Source organism: Nycticebus coucang, chromosome 21, assembly GCF_027406575.1.
Source record: "Nycticebus coucang isolate mNycCou1 chromosome 21, mNycCou1.pri, whole genome shotgun sequence".
In the NCBI taxonomy this organism is placed as follows: Eukaryota; Metazoa; Chordata; class Mammalia; order Primates; family Lorisidae; genus Nycticebus; species Nycticebus coucang.
Genome location: NC_069800.1, coordinates 49,073,157 through 49,094,458, shown reverse-complemented (window position 1 = coordinate 49,094,458; position 21,302 = coordinate 49,073,157). Strand labels below are relative to the sequence as shown.

At 39.2% G+C, this 21,302-nt stretch overlaps 1 protein-coding gene across 7 annotated transcripts in view; it reads left to right on the top strand.

Annotated features, from left to right (window-relative positions):
• Positions 1–21,302, top strand: part of PTPRT (protein tyrosine phosphatase receptor type T) — a 1,115,914-nt gene that overhangs the window by 898,513 nt on the left and 196,099 nt on the right. For all 7 annotated transcript variants that reach the window (XM_053574016.1, XM_053574013.1, XM_053574015.1 and 4 more), the window contains exon 13: positions 15,222–15,258. In XM_053574016.1, the coding sequence (XP_053429991.1) occupies positions 15,222–15,258 (37 nt within the window). The remainder of the gene's footprint in view (positions 1–15,221; positions 15,259–21,302) is intronic.

The window sequence follows — 21,302 nt, the reverse complement described above, 5'->3', positions numbered from 1 at the left end:
GTTGTAACTCGTTGCTATCATTATTTATTTTCATGCTCAAATTGTCCCAGACTTAACTAGGAGAGCCCCTTGGAGATGATTCCTTTGTCCTTTTGACATGTCTCCATCAGTTCTTCAAAATTTCTTTTTTTTTTTTTTTTTGTAGAGACAGAGTCTCACTTTATGGCCCTCGGTAGAGTGCCGTGGCCTCACACAGCTCACAGCAACCTCCAACTCCTGGGCTTAAGCGATTCTCCTGCCTCAGCCTCCCGAGTAGCTGGGACTACAGGCGCCCACCACAACGCCCAGCTATTTTTTGGTTGCAGTTTGGCCGGGGCCGGGTTTGAACCCGCCACCCTTGGTATATGGGGCCGGCGCCTTACCGACTGAGCCACAGGCGCCGCCCCTTCAAAATTTCTTTTCTTCCTGACACATTATCTGCTGCTCTCTCTGCCTCAACTCTAGTTCCTTTGAATGGGGAATAAATGGGGAAGAGACTCAGATCTTGGAACTAGTGGGTGTCAATGCTAGTATCATTGATTCTAGGTTCTCAGAATGAGTCAGAGCTAAAAAGTCTTTCTCACTTGCAAGTTATAAAGGAATTTACCCATATCTGCTTTTATAGTTTCTTTTTATAAATTTTTTTTGATGTTGGGTTTATCTATTTCTCAAATATATGTCTATTTGTCAAAGTAACGTGCAAAGGGTCGTCTTTTCCCTAATCATATGAGATGCCACTTTTCTCCCATTTTAAATTCTCATACACTCTTGGGTCTTTTCCTGAACTTTGTATTCTATCTCACCAACCTGTCTGCCTCTTCACGCACCACTCCATTACAATAAGGAGATGGTATGCTTTAATGTCCGGTAGGAAAAGTCTCCCCACCCAGATTTCCTTTTTCACTGATTTGCTAACTCTTCTTGCCTAATCATTTTTTATGCAAATGTTAGTGTTCACTTGTCCAGCTCCATAAAAAGTTACAAGAATGTTTGCCAAATGATGATTTTCTAACTCCATCATTCGTTCTATATTTATTAGTTGATTATCTATTAGTAATTTTCCTGGGATTATATTACATTTTAAAATTAATTGGGGTGAACCGACATCTTTAAAATGTTGAGTTATCTTACCTAAGACAAAGGATGTCTTTCTGTTTGTTTGAATCTACTTTTGCATCTTTCGGGAATAAAGTTTTCTTCGTACAGGTTTGCACATCCTTGTTATTACCAAGTATTTCATCTTTGTTGTCATTATAATGAGGTTTTGCTACTATTATGTCCCCTAACTGCTTATTCATTTTATATATGGCAACTAGTGCCTTTTTAGCCTTAAAAAGTACTCGTGTTCACTGTACTCACGTTCACTTTTTTAGTTGAATTCTTGTTTTATATAGGCTCACTAACACTGCTTTCTCATTTTTTAATTTGCTGTTTATAGCTTCTCTCATTCCTTTATTTTTGCCTTTTTAAATAACGTTTTAGGCACAACCTTTCTATACAGAAGGTAGTTAAGTCTTGCTTTGTGAGTCAAACTGAAGTCCTTTTTCATTTAACTTATGTCAGTGAAACACACTCATATTTGTTAATATGACTGATAGATTTTGCCTCAACTCTGCCATCTATTTTCATATCACAACTTACTATATGAATTCGATAACACTTTATACTGCGCTTTCTTTACTCTCTTATTTTAAAATTTCATTTGATATTTAGGAAGGTTTGCATTTTTATTCTAATAGTTACCTACTTTTTTTATTTTTAATGCCTTTAATGCCTTCTGTCGTTGTTTAAGCCTTAGCTATCTAGTTTCATTAGCTCTCACTTTGTTCAGGTATCCATTAACTTTGACGATGGCCTGTCTCATGATGAATGACCGTATACTCCTCTCCTCTTTCCTTACTTCTTCTCGTCCTCATTTTAGTTGCATTATATATATATTGTCAGAAGGTATAACATTCATCTATTCTCCTTTTGGCCTTCTCCACACCTGATTTTAGTCTTAGATTTACAATTAAATATACTAAATGTTTACCAACACCCTTTTGCTGAAGTTTCCTCAGTCATATCTTTGTTAGGTGAGATTTATCCTCTATTGATTGTGCAAGAAAAATTCATAAGCCCAGTATTCCCTGCACTTTTGCGTGATGAAAGCTATTCTTCTATAGCTTTGCTATTTTGAAACTGCCTGGCTAGCTATAACACCCTTGATCATACTTTCTCTGAGTTTCTTGAAAATGCTGCCCCTTGTTTCCCTTGCTTTTTTTTTGTTTTGTTTTTGAGAAGTTTCATGATAGTTTACTTCTCTTGTCCCCTGTGTATTATTTGATCTTTTTGTCTAGAGGCCTTGAGAGTAGTTTTTAAGTTTAACAGTTTCACTGTGATACATCTTGGAGCTGATCTTGTCTCTCTTGTCAGGGATTCCAATTATACATATGTTGGGTTTTCTTTGTCTTACCTTTGAAGCACTTTTTCACTGACACTTGTTACTTTCCTTCTTTTTCTCATTTTTGTTGTCTTTATTATGTTTCTCTCTTTCTATAATAACACCTTTATTATACATCACTTTTTTGAACATCTTGAAATCTAATTTTTATCTCTGAGGGATTTTTTTTTTCTATTATTTCTCTCCTGGGTTAAATCAACTGTCTTTTTATATTTTCCTAATTTTTTACACATTTTAGTTTTTAACTCGGGCTTTTCTAAATCAGAATATGGAGATTTAGTTTGTAGTATTATGTCATTTGTTTTCTTCTTTCTGTTTCATAATTGCTTTCTTGGTGAGGGGTGAAATTTTTATCATTTGTGATGTTTCAATTTTTAATTTGTTTTCTTCATCAAGTAGCTTTATTGAATCCCTTCAGTCTTTTTAATTGTATAAAGTTAAGGTGCTTTATAACATTCCCAGTTTAGAAACGCTCTGTTCTGACAGGATAGGAAAGTACAGTCTGTTTAATGGTTGATTTTTGTGTGTGTGTGTCATGGAATGTGGGGGTGGGTTCAGGTGTTTCTTTTATGTTTTTCTCTTTTTACTTTCCTGATCCTAAAATTCTCTTCTTTTCTTCTTTTTCCCTTCACTGTCCCATTTCCCAAGGTTACTTATCACTTCTTTTTACCTTATTTTCACCTGTAAGTGAACTCTTTTGAAGATTGCCACCCTGAATCATGTGTTCCTTCAAGTCTTTTCCCTTTGCTGAGAGTTCCGATCCACCAAGAATCCTTCTTAGCATTTTCATGTGTAGCATGGATTTTACCTTTCTAGAGCTTATGTTAGATCAGCTTATGTGTTCTGCTAGCTTACCTCTTCTCTCTCCCACATTGTGGCTCCATGGAGCCCTTGTTCTCCACAAAGACTTGTGTTGAGAGCCTCAGAGATATTTACATTTGGGTCCTATTTTCTACCAACAGGGACTACAACATTTTTGAGACTTCTCTGCATGTTGATTATGCTTAACTTGTGGATTTTGGATAATTTTAATTTTTTTCTTTTTGTTTTTCTGTGTTGTCTTGGAAGAGCATGTGGTAATCTTTGGTGTTAGATGGCTACTAATTTCTTCAACTACCCAGAACAAACAGGAATCAATGGTTGATTGGTTGTGGGAGTGATTCATCTATAGGGTGTTCCAAAAGTTTCCATACAAAGGAAAAATTAACAAACGTGCATAACAACAGATGGAACACATTCGCTGTGGGTGGAAAAGAAGACCTCATGAGTGTGTAGAAAGAGGTGGCCAACACATAAAGCATGTTTTGTAAATATTTTATAACATTTCGTAATGAATATTTTGTAAATAAAGGTACATTTACCTGCAATTTCCCATTGTTTCCCATGTACACTGACTTTTAGGATGCCTTATAGAATAACTGGTGATGATTCTTCAGTTTTTTACTTACTCAAATAAGTAGATGATGGTTACATTTCATTAAATGGGTGAAAACTAGCAATGGGTCAGCCTTGGAGTTAAAATGAGGAGATAAAAAACGGAATTCTTTAAATTCTATTTGATTGTGAATAGTTTCATCAGGCAGATGGATAGATGATCCCAGATATCAGAAATACCAGTGCTAGGAAAAGAAACTTGAGAATCACAAGAACCGTGTCAACTTTGCTCATGCTCGGAACCCCAGTACCCAGCACAATGCCTGGCACATAGTGATCATTCAATAAATACATGTTGATTGGCTGAATAAATGAATGAATTAGGTAGGCTTTCAGGGAGACCCAGCCCAATCTTAGAAGAAATTAAGGAATGAGTCTAAGTAATTTTAAAAAATGTGGAAAAGACTCTGGGGTCAGGATAAATTTCATCGTATTAAGTGGGAAGTGGTACATTTCAAAACTGTTAAGAGTAGAGTATAAATGTCTTACCACAACAAATAAGTAAGTGAGGTGAGGGTTGTGTTAATCAATCTGATATAAGCATTCCACATTGTATATCAAATCAGCACATGGTACCCCATAAGTGCATTAATGTACACAATTATGATTTAATAAAGAAAGTAAATAAATAAATAAACAAACAAACAAGCAAATAAATGGAAGATGAAGATACAAGTTAGAGTAACTCGGGAAACTATTTGAGAACCATGGGGTAAGGGCCCCCATCATGTTGAATGAGGAGTCTAATGGAGAAGTAGGAATTGCATGTATTTCCCATATACTTAGGGCTTCTGCATCAGGTTGGCAATACAGCTTAAGCTAAGTTTTTCTGGAGGATAAGCGGCAGCTGCCTAAAAAATGTGATGTCCTGGAGACTTAATCTGTGAAGTCCTCAACTGGAGAGGCATCCTATAATTTCAGTAAATAACTGAAGGATGGATGGATGAGTAGGTGGGTAGATGAATGGATAGATGGATGGATTGTTGAATGAGTCAGGCTTGGCTTAAGCCAAAAATGGAGATTTTAAGCAGGTCTTGATGTGAGCTGGGAAATAGCATATATATATACACACTCACCTGAGTGAGTTGATATGTGGTGGTATCAAGAAGACAGAATAATGAAAGAGCAGGTATACTGCCAGTAGCTGTTGAGGACTTGAAACAGCCTTAGAATGGCTTGCCTGTTACAAAAAAAAAAGTGGCCTTTTCTACCCCATTTTATATCTATTTGATTGATGGGGAAATTGTGCCACAGAGAAGGACAGAGTGTTACTCCATATTAATTACACAGCACTGGCAAAGGCTTGAGTAGAAGCGGGTCTCAACAGAGGCACAACAGTAACGATGTTATGTTCTATCCCCAGGTGATACATAGCTTTATGCAAATATTAATATTGAAAAGGAGTTCAAATGTGCATAATGTTAAAATAATGGAGAAATGAAAGAGTGTTGTGCTGTCCCAGCGTGTATGACAGACCTAGAAGGAGGGTATCGTACAGATAGAAGAGAAAATACACCAGTTTTTTTCTTTCCCCAAAGCCTTATACAATCTGAGCACAGAGAAAGTACTCATTTCCTGTTTATTGACCTATTTGGGGACTTGAACACAGGCACACTGGCCAGACCTCTCAGATGATGGAACTCAGGTACCCAGTGTCTTCCTCATTTGCTGACAGTCTAATCACAGAGAAGGTCAAGAGAGTGACTGAGGGCTTTGTTATTCTGTGCCTAATTCTAACCAACAAAGACAAATTGGTTGTGGAATTCAAGTTGTCAGGAGCTTAAGAGGAAGCAAACATGTCAGTGGCATGATTGTCAGAGTCAGGAGGAGTTAAGCATCCTCTGACATGCTCTCTAGATTGTAGGAAACAGTGCAGGGCAGAGGGTTGGTATTAGAAAACAGCTCATTTTCATGCACAAAGCTGTAGACGGGAAGGTGTTCTAAGGAGAGTTAGAAAGTTCCCACAAATGATGCAATGAACAAGAGAAGGCCCTAGAATAAACCGATGCAACCACCCAGAATTCTCATTAAGGTGACCACATTTTAAAAGAACCTTCCCACAGAAAGCAAGTTAGTGTTCGCTTCTGCAGGGATGAAGTGACCTGTAGGAGCAAGAAGGAGATTTCTGAGGTGCTGATGGTGTTAGGTGCAGGTCAGAGGTAGGTGTCTGCCTGGTGATGAATTGGTCAAACTATATTAAAGATTAGTACATTCATCATATGTATGTTATACTTCAAATTAACATGACTGTAACAATTATTAAAATTTAGTGTATATCCTTCAGGACTATTTAAAAATGAAGCTTAGATTTAGATGTTAGTTGTATATAAACATTTATACTTTATTTGTTTAATATCTTCTTATATTCTATGTTAACCCATGACTGTCACAATTATAAACAGCTTAATAATATTACAGGGGTCCTCAAACTGTGGCCCACGGGCCTCAGGAGGTGGTGTGATTGTATTTGTTCCCATTTTGTTTTTTTACTTCAAAATAAGATATGTGCAGTGTGCATAGGAATTTGTTCATAGTTTTTTTTTTTTTTTTATTGTTGGGGATTCATTGAGGGTACAATAAGTCAGTTACACTGATTGCAATTGTTAGGTAAAGTCCCTCTTGCAATCATGTCTTGCCCCCATAAAGTGTGACACACACTAAGGCCCCACCCTCCTCCCTCCATCCCTCTTTCTGCTTCCCCCCCCATAAACTTAATTGTCATTAATTGTCCTCATATCAAGATTGAGTACATAGGATTCATGCTTCTCCATTCTTGTGATGCTTTACTAAGAATAATGTCTTCCACTTCTATCCAGGTTAATACGAAGGATGTAAAGTCTCCATTTTTTTTAATAGCTGAATAGTATTCCATGGTATACATATACCACAGCTTGTTAATCCATTCCTGGGTTGGTGGGCATTTAGGCTGTTTCCACATTTTGGCAATGGTAAATTGAGCTGCCATAAACAGTCTAGTACAAGTGTCCTTATGATAAAAGGATTTTTTTCCTTCTGGGTAGATGCCCAGTAATGGGATTGCAGGATCGAATGGGAGGTCTAGGTTGAGTGCTTTGAGGTTTCTCCATACTTCCTTCCAGAAAGGTTGTACTAGTTTGCAGTCCCACCAGCAGTGTAAAAGTGTTCCCTTCTCTCCACATCCACGCCAGCATCTACAGTTTTGAGATTTTGTGATGTGGGCCATTCTCACTGGGGTTAGATGATATCTGAGGGTTGTTTTGATTTGCATTTCTCTAATATATAGAGATGATGAACATTTTTTCATATGTTTGTTAGCCATTCGTCTGTCATCTTTAGAGAAAGTTCTATTCATGTCTCTTGCCCATTGATATAAGGGATTGTTGGCTTTTTTCATGTGGATTAATTTGAGTTCTCTATAGATCCTGGTTATCAAGCTTTTGTCTGATTGAAAATATGCAAATATCCTTTCCCATTGTGTAGGTTGTCTCTTTGCTTTGGTTATTGTGTCCTTAGCTGTACAGAAGCTTTTCAGTTTAATGAAGTCCCATTTGTTTATTTTTGATGTTGTTGCAATTGCCATGGCAGTCTTCTTCATGAAGTCTTCCCCCAGGCCAATATCTTCCAGTGTTTTTCCTATGCTTTCTTTGAGGATTTTTATTGTTTCATGCCTTAAATTTAAGTCCTTTATCCATCTTGAATCAATTTTTGTGAGTGGGGAAAGGTGTGGGTCCAGTTTCAGTCTTTTACATGTAGACATCCAATTCTCCCAACACCATTTATTGAATAGGGAGTCTTTCCCCCAAGGTAAGTTCTTGTTTGGTTTATCAAAGATTAGGTGGTTGTAAGATGTTAGTTTCATTTCTTGGTGTTCAATTCGATTCCAAATGTCTATGTCTCTGTTTTTGTGCCAGTACCATGCTGTCTTGAGCACTATGGCTTTGTAGTACAGACTAAAATCTGGTATGCTGACGCCCCCAGCTTTATTTTTGTTACTAAGAACTGCCTTAGCTATACGGGGTTTTTTCCGGTTCCATACAAAACGCAGAATCATTTTTTCCAAATCTTGAAAGTACGATGTAGGTACTTTGATAGGAATGGCATTGAATAGGTAGATAGCTTTGGGAAGTATAGACATTTTAACAATGTTGATTCTTCCCATCCATGAGCATGGTATGTTCTTCCATTTGTTAATATCCTCTGCTATTTCCTTTCTGAGGATTTCATAGTTTTCTTTATAGAGGTCCTTCACCTCCTTCGTTAGGTATATTCCTAGGTATTTCATTTTCTTTGAAACTATGGTGAAGGGAGTTGTGTCCTTAATTAGCTTCTCCTCTTGACTGTTATTGGTGTATACAAAGGCTACTGACTTGTGGACATTGATTTTATATCCTGAAACATTACTGTATTTTTTGATGACTTCTAGGAGTCTTGTGGTTGAGTCTTTGGGGTTCTCTAAGTATAAGATCATGTCGTCAGCAAAGAGGGAGAGTTTGACCTCCTCTGCTCCCATTTGGATTCCCTTTATTTCCTTGTCTTGCCTAATTGTATTGGCTAGAACTTCCAGCACTACGTTGAATAGTAAAGGTGACAGAGGACAACCTTGTCTGGTTCCAGTTCTAAGAGGAAAAGCTTTCAGTTTTACTCCATTCAGTAAAATGCTCAAGCCCACCCAAAGGCATGGAAATTAAACAATCTTCTGTTGAATAACAGATGGGTGAAGGAAGAAATAAAACAGGAAATCATTAACTTCCTTGAGCATAACAACAATGAAGACACAAGCTACCAAAACCTGTGGGATACTGCAAAAGCAGTTTTGAGAGGAAAATTCATCGCTTTAGATGCCTACATTCGAAAAACAGAAAGAGAGCACATCAACAATCTCACAAGAGATCTTATGGAATTGGAAAAAGAAGAACAATCTAAGCCTAAACTCAGTAGAAGAAAAGAAATATCCAAAATCAAATCAGAGATCAATGAAATTGAAAACAAAAGAATCATTCAGAAAATTAATGAAACAAGGAGTTGGTTTTTTGAAAAAATAAATAAAATAGATAAACCATTAGCCAGACTAACTAGAAATAGAAAAGTAAAATCTCTAATAACCTCAATCAGAAACGATAAAGGGGAAATAACAACTGATCCCACAGAGAAACAAGAGATCATCTCTGAATACTACCAGAAACTCTATGCCCAGAAATTTGACAATGTGAAGGAAATGGATCAATATCTGGAATCACACCCTCTCCCTAGACTTAGCCAGGAAGAAATAGACCTCCTGAACAGACCAATTTCAAGCACTGAGATCAAAGAAACAATAAAAAAGCTTCCAACTAAAAAATGCCCTGGTCCAGATGGCTTCACTCCAGAATTCTATCAAACCTTCAAGGAAGAGCTTATTCCTGTACTGCAGAAATTATTCCAAAAAACTGAGGAAGAAGGAATCTTCCCCAACACATTCTATGAAGCAAACATCACCCTGATACCAAAACCAGGAAAAGACCCAAACAAAAAGGAGAATTTCAGACCAATCTCACTCATGAACATAGACGCAAAAATTCTCAACAAAATCCTAGCCAATAGATTACAGCTTATCATCAAAAAAGTCATTCATCAAGATCAAGTAGGCTTCATCCCAGGGATGCAAGGCTGGTTTAACATACGCAAGTCTATAAACGTTATCCACCATATTAACAGAGGCAAAAATAAAGATCACATGATCCTCTCAATAGATGCAGAAAAAGCATTTGATAAAATCCAGCATCCTTTTCTAATTAGAACTCTGAAGAGTATAGGCATAGGTGGCACATTTCTAAAACTGATTGAAGCTATCTATGACAAACCCACAGCCAATATCATAGTTTTTTTTTAAACTATAGTCTGGCCCTCCAACGGTCTGAGGGACAGTGAATTGGCCCCCTGTTTAAAAAGTTTGAGGATGCCTGTGAGGTAGTCCACAACTTTCGTTTCTTTCTTTAAACTTTTTTCTTTCTTTTCATAATTGGCATACAATAATTGTGCATATTCCTGGAGTACATAGTGTTGCTTTGATACATACAGTGCATAATGATCAGATCAGAGTAATTATTGTATCTACCATCTTGAACATTTATCACTTCTTTGTGTTGGGAACATTCAGTATCCTCCATCTAGGTATTTAAACCTATATAATGTATTCTTTTTTAAGTTTTTGATTCCTTTTATTTCAGTTTAATTTCATTTTTCAGAAAAAAAACAACTGAGTATTTTTAAATATTAAATATATACATTAATTCGTATATTTACACATATGTGAATGATTTTTGATCTGTTTTTAATAAAACAGATCTCTGGCTTGTAGGCCACTTTGAATAATTTTTACACAATTTAATGAATAATTTTTTATAATAGAAACATCAGCTTTATTGAAACAATATTATTTTAATTAAAAGAAGACTGAGTCATTGATTTTTCTTAACAAAATATTGTATTACTTTTCATAGTTTACCCCTATAAATGGTATATTCTTTTCTTTCCATAACAAAATATCTGGAGGGAACCAGTTCCAAGTTTGGTTCCAAAGTTCAACCCAGTCAAGGTCCTGGGTTAAATTTCCTATAATTAAATTTTCTGTAATTTTCCTATAGTCCTGTGGCCTAAGATGCTCAGTGCTGCTATATAACATATCCTTGATTTTTTTAAATTTTCTTTCTTCTTTAATTTTTTTATAAAATCTGTAAATTTATGGGATACTAGTGCTGTTTTGGTACGTAGATATATTGCTTAGCGGCAAAGTCAGGGCTTTTACTTGTAGCCATCACCTGAATTGTGTACGATGTGCACCAGTAAGTAATTTCTCATCCTTCACCCTCCACTAACCCTTCCACCTCTGAGCCTCCAATGTCTATTATTGTTGTTAACTATGTTCATCCTACAGTGCTATAGAACTCTGGAACATGTTCCTCCCATCAAGCTGTAAATCTATATCCTGTAACAAATCTCTCCCGAATCCCCTTCCCACCCACCTTTCCTGCTTGTGGTAACTTCTATTCTACTTTTGACTGCCATGAGGTCAACAACATTTTTTAGTTTTCCACATATGAGTGAGATGATGTGGAGTTTAACTTTCTGTTCCTAGCTTATTTCTCTTAATATCATGTCCTCAAGTTCCATCCATGTGGCCACAAATGACAGGATTTAAACCTTTTGAAGGCTGAATACTATTCCATTATGTATATGTGTGAATTCCTACATTTTCTTTATCAAGCCATCTTTTCATGGGATCTAGGTTGAGGTTACAAATCTTGGCTATTGCTTCTAGTGCTGCAATACACATGGGGGTGAAAATGTCTTTTCAGTATACTGATTTCCTCTTCTTTGGAAAAAAAGTAACTGTGCCCTGTAGTTGGGTTTCTGGTATGGTAGTTCTATTTGTAGTATTTTCAGGAGCCTCCATACTGTTCCTCATAGTAAATGTACTCATTTACGTCCCCACCAACAGTGTGTAAGAGTTCCCTTTTCTCTGTATCTTTGTCAACATGTTATTTTTTGTCATTTTGATAACAGTCATCTTAACTGGAATGAGATGATACCTCACTGGAGTTGTGATTTGCATTTCCCAGATGACTGGTGATACCAAGCATTTTTTTATATTTTATTACCATTTGAATGTCTCCTTTTAAGAAGAATCTCTTCATATCTTTTGCCTCTTGGGGGAATTATTTGTTTCCTTTTTCTTGCTGATTTGTTTGAGTTATTTATAGATTCTAGATATTACCCCTTTGTTGAATGTGTAGTTTGTGAATATTTTCTCCCATTAAATACTCTTCATTCTGTTTACTTCCTTTGTTGTACAGAAACTTTTGAGTTTAAATAAGTCCAGTTCATTTATTTTTGTTGCTGTATTTGATTGGTGATACTTTTAAACATTTCTCAATTTTCCATTTCATAAAATAAGTCATTTTTTTTTAAGGAAGGGAAACACTTGTTCCAATAAACAAATCATATTAACCCAAACTTCTTTCTTTAAGATAGTTTTTGGGCTGATAGATTGAAGAAGTGTGGTAGACAGAGTGTCAGTATCTAAAAGGACTTTGACTCTATTCTCAAGCTACTTTTAATGGGAAAATATGATCCATAAGCAATGGAGGATAGTAATAACCTAGTTAGATCCAAGATTCCGGGGAACAGATGAATGCCAGCCTGAAAGAAGGATTCCAGTACATGTCATAATGCTCTACCATGGGCATTTTCCAGAATGTTTCTTATTATCAATGATCTAGATGAAGTTACTTCTAAAAATTTGTAGCTTGTAGAGAAAGAATATGATGATAGGTGTCATACTCAGGTCAGTCAAAGAAGATGGAAGTCATTAAATGGTAAATAATACTCTATACTTGGCTTTCAAAACTATAGCCACATTTATCTATGTAGAAGTAGGCTTCTAGGATATTGGCTATGTTAAGCAAAACTCAGTAAAAGTAGAGAAAGCAGCGGTAGTCTAGATCAGTGGTTCTCAACCTTCCTAATGCCACAGCCCTTTAATACAGTTCCTGTGGGTCGTGACCCACAGGTTGAGAACCGCTGGTCTAGATGATCATGTATCAGCAAGCGCTTATATGTACAGCCATTGTCCATTAAGAGGGACAAAGTGGACTGTACCTTAGGATGACCAGCTAAGTTGGCTTAAAAGACTTAAACTCTTACGATATGAGGAACTGCTGAAGAAAAATGATAAGCAGCCCGACAACCATCTTTCAGTATAGAGACATCTTTCCTGCACAAGAAAGAGCAGGCTTCTGTGCAATCTAAGGGACAGAATCAAGACCTTTGGTGATAATTATGAGATTAATTATGGGGATCATACTTGGGTTTAGTAGCAGTGACAATTTCTAGCATTCAGAGGTGCACATAGATGGACTGGACTCCACTGAACACATTATCATTTATTCTCTACTTCTGGGAGCATGGAGGATTCCATTTCCCACCTCACTGACATTGGGCATGGGCATGTGACTGGTTCTAGCCAATAAAACATGAGTAAAAGGGAAAGTATTTGTTTCTGATTGAAAGCATTTGATCACCAGTGCTAGACTCTTAAGGACTTTTTCCCCTTGTGTTAAATGGATGTACCAGCTCTGGTCTCTGAGTGATTAGAATGATCACAGTGTCTTCCAGCCACACACCTACATTGGACATCTAGTTTGAGTGGAAAGGAAACCTTTGCTGTGGTTAGCTACTAAAGTTGTACTTATTACTGCATCATAACCTTTTCTATTCTGACTGACACAAGAGCCTTTAAGATGTGGTGGCTCTTTGTGAGTGAGAAGCAGTGAGATAAGCATTAGATTATTGAGAGGTTTTTGGTTTGGTGACTCACATGCTCACAATCTTTGGGTTTTACTGTGATTGCTGCACTGCATTCAGACTTTTGTTGGGGGTACAATTTACGCAACTGGAATTTTCAGCTGGCTGCAGGGTCTCCTGGAAAATGGATCCAGTAAAGTAGATTAAGTTGATTTTCTTTCTCAGCACACTTTTTTCATTTGAGAACATTATGGGGTGCAAATGTTTTGGGTACATGAATTGCTTTTATCTAGTTTGAGTCAAAGTTATAAGTGTGCTCCTCACCCAGGATAGTGTGCACTGTGCCCATTAGATATGAAGTGACTTCTCCCCTTCAGCCCTCTCCCACCTGTTCGCTTTCCATTGAGTTTTACTACAAAATATGCACATGGGTATTGATTGATTAGTTCCAATTTAATAGGAGTACATATGATGTTTGTTTTTCCATTCTCATGAAGCTTCACTTAGAAGAATAGTCTCCAATTCTATCCAGATTATTACAAAAGGTGTTAGTTTACCTTTTTTTTTTGAGACCCTTGGTAGAGTGCCATTGCATCATAGCTCACAACAACCTCAAACTCTTGGGCTCAAGCAATTCCCTTGCCTCAGCCTCCCGAGTAGCTGGGGCAACAGGTGCTTGCCACAATGCCCAGCTATTTTCAGAGAGGAGGTCTCGCTCTTGCTCAGACTGGTCTCGATCCTGTGAGCTCAGGGCAATCCACACTCCTCAGCCTCTCCAAGAGTGCTAGGATTACAGGTGTGAGCCACTGGGCCTGGCCTAGTTCACCTGTTTTTATGGCTGAGGAGTATTCCATGGTACACATATGAGTTCGGATGACTAATTTTGTAAACTTATCCTAGGAAAAGTGCTACCTACCTCATTGCTGAATATCACTATGGTCACCATCAAAGTACTCCCCTTGGGAAGCTATGACGCCAATGCCAGTGCACCCTTCAAAGCACTTTTTCTAGAGTGAGTTTGAGAACTTAATTGTCAGACCTCATATACCACATTTTTTAAATCCACTCATGTATTGATGGGCACTTGAGTTGGTTCCATATTTTTGTAATTGTGAATTGTGCTTCAATGAATGTTCACGTCCAAAAGTCTTTTGCTGGATCAAATTGTAGGTCTACTTTTAATTGTTATCTCCACATGAATTTTCATAGAGATCATACTAATTTGCAGCCCCTCCAGTCGTATAAAGTGTTCCTTTCTCTCCACATCCCTGCCAGCATCTGGTGTTTGGGGATTTTCTGATAAAAGCTGTTCTCACTGGAGTTAAGTGATACCTCATTGTGGTTTTGATTTGCATTTCCCTGATGATTAGAGATGTTGAGTATTTTTTCATATGTTTACTGGCCATTGAGCACACTCATTGTTAACTCCACCACACACCCAGCCATATCACAAATTCATGGATGTTGTGCACTTTGAGAACAGCCAACAGTTCACCCAACAAGATTCTATTGCCTCTCCATCCCAATACACAGTATTATTTATGATAACTGAAGCCCTACCAGAGGTCTCAGGGCCAAAGTGACTTTTTGAACATGAACTTTGCAGTTTGATTTTTACACATGTGATATAGACTTCACTTTGCCAAAGGTCCTTTTAGTCGGGCCTGTAGATGCATTATTGTTTGTAATAAAGTTTCCCAAGGATGCACTTGTTCCCTTCACTGACTCCTGCAACAGAACCAATCACACTGCACACTGCAGCGTACCCACTGAGTGTTATTGTGAATACCACAGTGTACTCACTAAATGTTATTATTGCTAGGCAGAGATGGTATCTGACATATTTATAAAGTGGTTCTGTCTGAGAAAGAGATTTATGAGGTGGTAGAATCTGGGATATGAACCAAACAGTTTATCTACCTAGCCTGAGAAGAAATAAAGAAATGAAATTAAAAGGTGACTCCAATAGGAGAAAAAAAAAATGGAAAGGGCAAATTTAAAATTATAATTAAAAAGACATATGCTGCCTCTGTATATGCATATATGTGTATATTTTCTTTATATAACAACTAATTAACTGGTACCTCATTTTTGTTGTTCACAGGAAACCAAAATCAACTGTGTGCGTCTGGCTACGAAAGGTATGTTGGCATGTCCTTGTCTGTCTTCAGCTGTTCTTTAGCCTTTCAAGTAATGCTTTCCCTCTATCTACCCAGGGAAAGTTTAGGCAACAATGACTGGAAACAACAAGACAGAATTGTTATTTTCATTGGAGTCATTTGCATCTAGACCATACATTCTAATATGTATTTAAGAACTCAAAACACATTTACTGAATGCACGGCTGCATGAATGGATGGACAGGGGAGGGATGAAGATAAATTGACTGAAATGTTATGCTGTTATCTATATTTATTGTATTTGGGCCTTTGTTTGTGTGTTGTTCTTTAAGCATGTCTGTTTGACCCATCTTCAGGGTTTTGGACTTCATTCAATTGGTAGATGCCTTTCAAAAATGAGGCGATTCCTTTTGGTGCCTTTAATAACGTGAAAACAAATGCTGCTCTGCTATGTTGTTGGCATTTCCAACACTTATCCCCAAAACTAAGGCAGCAGTGTTCAGGCTCATCACTTTTGTTTTCCTAATTATAATTGAATTGCCTGGCTCTTTCCATTGGTACACGGTTCTATTTATTACTCTTTTTAAAATACGAAGTCAGTGAATGGTGTGTTATCCTTTAACCTATTACAAGGTTGAGTGGTTAGAAATTGGGCTTATTTTTTTGTTATTGAATTGATATTTTTAACAGCAACCCCCCCCAATACACATACTCCAAAATTCGAAATTGGGCAATTCTGTTCCCTGCATTGACGACATACATAGTTTCATCACTTGCTTCCAAGGAGATAAAAATTATTAATAAAAGTAGACATATTATCATAGATACAAGCTAGAGGCAAAGGCAATGACCCAAGTATATATGTGTATGTGTGTAAATATATATACACAAGCACCCACCCACATATGCACACAGATGGGCAAGGAAGGAGGAGAGAGAGGGAAAACAAAAATCTATGACTGTTGGACAAGACATGCACCGAGACGTAGCATGACTTTTATAACTGCGAAGAAACTCAGCTCCATGTGAGGCACACAAGGGAAGGAGCAAGAGGAAGGAGGAGACAGAGGCACAGAGGACTCGCCGTGATCAGAAGTCCCCCTGATTTCACATAAGCCATAGAGGCCAGCATGTCCCAAACTTGTTCCCTCTAAGGACTCCAGCTACTAGATGGAAAGAGATAAAGTACTTTCTGTGAGGCAAGGAGAATTAATGGCCTGCAAACAAAAGTGACACAAATCACAGGCCTTGGCAGGCTTTTGCACTGAAGAAAACAGATAATGTAGAAGGGAAGAACCATCAATTGGGCAGCACCAGGACCCTCGGCAGCAGCCAGGAAAGGCTGGTGTCTGCAGCTTCAACAGGCAGCCAGAGGGGCAGGGAGGCTCACAGGGAAACTGCCTGCACCGTGAGCTGCTCCAAGGCTTCCCGATAGCTTTGGACCTCCAGACTGGAGGAAGGTCATCACGATGACACTGCACTCCAGGGGTTTGTGGGATTCTAAGGACATCCTCTGGGTTGTAAGTTCTCCACAAGGGTAATTTCTGAACTGGGAATTGGGAACACGTGGCCTGAGAGGCAATGGTACAAATAGGGGTGATGGGAAAATATCTAAAACTATAGTGTCTTGGCAATTTCAGGGCCATTGCCCTCAGAGGCATGGAAGCCCACCATGCCTGGCTTCTCCAGAGTTGCATTGCTAATGTGAAAGAGAAATTGCAGTGGCATTTAAATAGCTAGAAAAGAAAGCTCTCTATCTCCCCTTAGTGTAAGGGCTTCTTCCCTTGTTCACTTTCACGTTACCATGTTCCTTCAGTGGAATGCTTGCATAGCTATGAGTGCCCACCTGGTCAGGTCAAGGCGGGGCTCTGGGGAGGCAAGTATTAGAGTCCAATTATATATATCCTGCTCTCCCAGTTCAGCTGAGCCAGCACTTCAGCCCAAAGAAACAGGGCTCCAGTGACACTTGAGAAGGGGGCAGAGAGCTAGATAATGCAGAATGCCATCAGCCACCATTCAGGAAGTTGTCTTTTCTCAGCACCACATCAGATGGGAAGTGTGCCTGGGGACCACAGAGATAGGGCAAAGGGAGGGAGCCTGTGTCTGATTAGGGTCTACTCAGTGCGAGGCACTGCAAATGGGATATCTAGAGTCAACTAAAGGTGAACCTTACCTAGATCCAGCCATCACCTGTGAGCAGTTTATACCAAGCAACTAAGCCCAGGGATCAATATTTGACCCATATTTCTGACTACACAGATCAAACTCCTAGATGGGGTTGCTGAAACAGTATTCCTTTTAATACAGGGAAATACTGCAAATCCCACAGGGTATAGAAAGTCCTTCCCAAACTCTCCCAGCTCTCTGCCATCATGGGTCCTCTGGCAGTGTCCAGCTTCCCTGAGTGTGACCCCACATCAGACTCAAGGCCAGTGCTCTGGTGACAGAGCAGCTTGCTACCATCCTATCCCTGACCCTGAAGATCCCAGCCAGTGTGGTCAGCTATGTGGATCCTGCAGAACCAGATTGTTGCCACTTGGAAAAGACCCACACACTCTTTCGGGGTCATTCTGATCTGCCCCCAATCCCAGGGCCTCTTGTGTTAGACACACAGGGCTTCAGCATGTGTGTCTAACCATTGCCTTTCTGCAATGTTGCTACTGGCTGTTCAGGATCTAATTTAGTGCTGTTTAGGTTGGAGGGTTGCAAACAAGGGATTGTATTAGTTTACCATGGCTGCTGTAAAACATTCTACCAATTACGTGGTTTAAACAACACTAATTGATTGCCTCACAGTTCTGGAGGACAGAAACTTGAGCTCAGGCTCAGCAGGAATGAGTTCTGAGGACTCCGAGGAAGAATCTGTTCCCTGTGCTTCTTCTGGAATCTGGTGTTTTGCTGGTGATCTTCAGTGTTCCTTGGCTTGTAGAAGCACCCCCCTTATGTCTGCCATGTCTTCATGTGGCATTTCTCCTGTGTGCTGCTCTGTGTCCAAATACCCCCCAAACACATACACATGCTTTTTTTTTTTTTTTAAGAGATGGGGTCTCATTCTGTGACCCAGGCTGAAGTGCCCTGGTCCAATGATAGCTCATGGCAGCCTCAAACTCCTGGGCTCAAGTGATTCTCTCATCTCAACCTTCTGAGTAGCTGGGTTTTGTTATTGTTATTTGTAGAGATGGGCTTCTGCAGTGTTGCTCAGGCTGGTCTCCTACCCTAAAGCCATCCTCCCACCTCAGTCTCCCAAAGTGCTAGGATTATAGGCATAAGCCACGGTGCCCAAAGCCAAATTTCCTCTTTTTATAAGGACACTGGTCATATTGGACTAAGTGGTAGCAAAAAGCTAGTGGAATAGCCTCAAATACAAGAGGTAAAAGGACATTTTGAAGCTCTTTACTTGACACCCCAGGCCTGGGAATAGATCTGCTTAGGGCTATAGAGAGAAAACCCACAGCCAGTGGGTAAACAAGCATTAGTATTTTTTTTTTCTTTTTGTAGAGACAGAGTCTTACTTTGTTGCACTCGGTAGAGTGCCATGGCATCACACAGATCACAGCAACCTCCTGGGCTTAGACGATTCTCTTGTCTCAGCCTCCAGAGTAACTGGGACTACAGGCACCCGCCACAATACCCGGCTGTTTTTTGTTGTTGTTGTTGTTGTTGTTGTTGCAGTTTGGCTGGGGCCGGGTTTAAACCCTCCACCCTCGGTATATAGGGCCGGTACCCTACCCACTGAGCCACAGGTGCTGTCCAAGTTTTATTTTTTCCATAAAACTATTATTCAGATCCTGAAGGGAAGGCAATAGAAAGTCAGAGAGCAGAAAAGGTCAAATTAAAAATCAGGTTTTGTCCTTCTAGTGAAAACAGGAAATGTGAGAAAGGGCAAGTGAACAGGGGAAGCATTGATACCACTAGCAGTATTTACCTTCCATTTGGAAGATGAGGGATGGGGTTGAGGTGTAAGCTGAACATGCTCCACAGCAATCCCTGGGAAACTGGAGAACATGGAAGCTTAAAGGGGGCAGTATTTAGACTTTACAGGTGTTGAACCTCAAGTAGGAGAGAAATCAACTCTCTCTGTGGAAGGTACATCATCCCATCTAGTTGAAGATGCTCCAGGCTGCAGCTTATGAAGGAGGTACCCAAGTATCTCAGTCCATACCCTCTTTCTGGGACAGAGAACCCCAGGGACAATGGGATTTGTTTCTGATATAATTGTTCAATTTTGAAGCCATAATGGTCAGTTCCTCTTTGAGAAACTGATGTCTACTTCCATCCAAGTTTTCTTGCCCACTGATTCTCCTGTCAATCTACTTCTTTGCCCCGCCTCCTTCCACACACCTACCTGTTCACTTTTCTGATTTCTCTTACCCAGTCTTGCCTGCATGATCTGGCCCCTTCCTACCTTCCAGTCTCATCCAGGCATCCATCCTTATTCATTACTCTCCAGGACACTGTCTTCTTTCAATTCTTCAGGCATCAAGTGCCTTACAACCTCAGGGCCTTTGCTCATCCTGCCCCCTCTGCCTGGAATCCTCTGGCCACCATATACGTCTCCTTAACAGATAAACATCTTTCAGACTGCAGCTTAAACCTCACTACCTCAAATGAACCATCCTGACCTCCACTTTAATGTATATACCTAACTTTTCACTGTCATTAAACACCGTATTTTTTCATAGCACTCATCACAACTTACAAATATGTATACAATAGAATCTTCATAGTTGACCACCTCCCTACATTGACCACCTCCTCAAATTGACTAATTTTCATAGACTGGACATGCACCATAGGTACTCAATGGAAGTATCCTTATGTTGACCACCTCCATTTGTTGATCAATTTGTTATAGTCTCTTGGGTGATCAGCTTACAGAGGTTATAATGGATGGATGGATGGATGGATGGACAAACAGACAAATAATCTGTTAGACTAAATGACATAAGTGCAAACACTGTTCCTATGTTGAGCACTATTGTATCCCCAGATTTTACCATACAGTGGTGATCAATAAAATGTGTTGAATGAACAAATGGATGGATATATGTATGAATTCCTCAATGCGTAAATGGATAGATGGATGGTTGGATGGATTCTTCAATGGAGGAGATAGATGGATGCTTCGGTCAATCAATAGATAGATAGATGGATGGAGGGCTAACAGGTCATTACTCTTCCATGGCCTTGATTTTTTTCAAGATTGTTCTCTTGGAAGGTAGGAGTAAAGGTGACATAGGCAGGGAGTCACCTGAGTGAATCTCCACTAACAAGAAGGAAAACCAGGCTCTGTTTGGGTGCTTGGGCTCCTGCTGTGATAGGGACCTCACTACTCCCTCAGTTGGAGAGAACCTCAGTGTTATAAATCTAAGTTGGCTCTTTATTATTTCTGCCCATTAGTCCTTGAGGCCACATAGATCCTGTCTGCCATTTCTCCTTCCAGAAAATGAAATTTGCTCCCTCTGACTTGTCTTGGTTAGGGTCAGGAAGGTGCATGCTTGCCTGCCTTCTTCCTGTTGGTTGGTACCACACTGGCGGCCAGGAGACAGTAGCATTCTGATCTCTGGCGCCAGCAGTCATGGGAACACAGCTGGCTCTGCAGACTCCTGCTGGGTGCACCCAAGTGGCAGTTACAAAAATCAGCTTTATTTGATTTGCAGACTAAGCTGAGTCATTGAGACAAAATAAATCCGGAAGCCCATAAAGCCATTTGCAGAGTTGCTTTGCAGAAGACAGCCACAGTTTTAACCTAGTAAACACTCTCTAAGGATCCCATTAAAACAAGCCCCTTTGAGTAGGAGCTGAAAGCTGAATTTCACAATAATGAAGGATGGGATAAAGGGCTAGTGCCACCAGCAGTTCTGTCCTACCCAGTGGTGGTGATGGGCTAAAATCATTGTTCCAATGACAATGATAGGTGAGAGAAGTAGGCTGTGGTCTTGTGTAAATATACCTTGTTTTTATAAGGATTAAGCTTCAAGTAAAGCACTTTATCCAGCACTTCTCTCGTCTCTCCATAATGGATTCTTACTCTGGCAGGTAATGGCAGGGACATTAAATAGCCA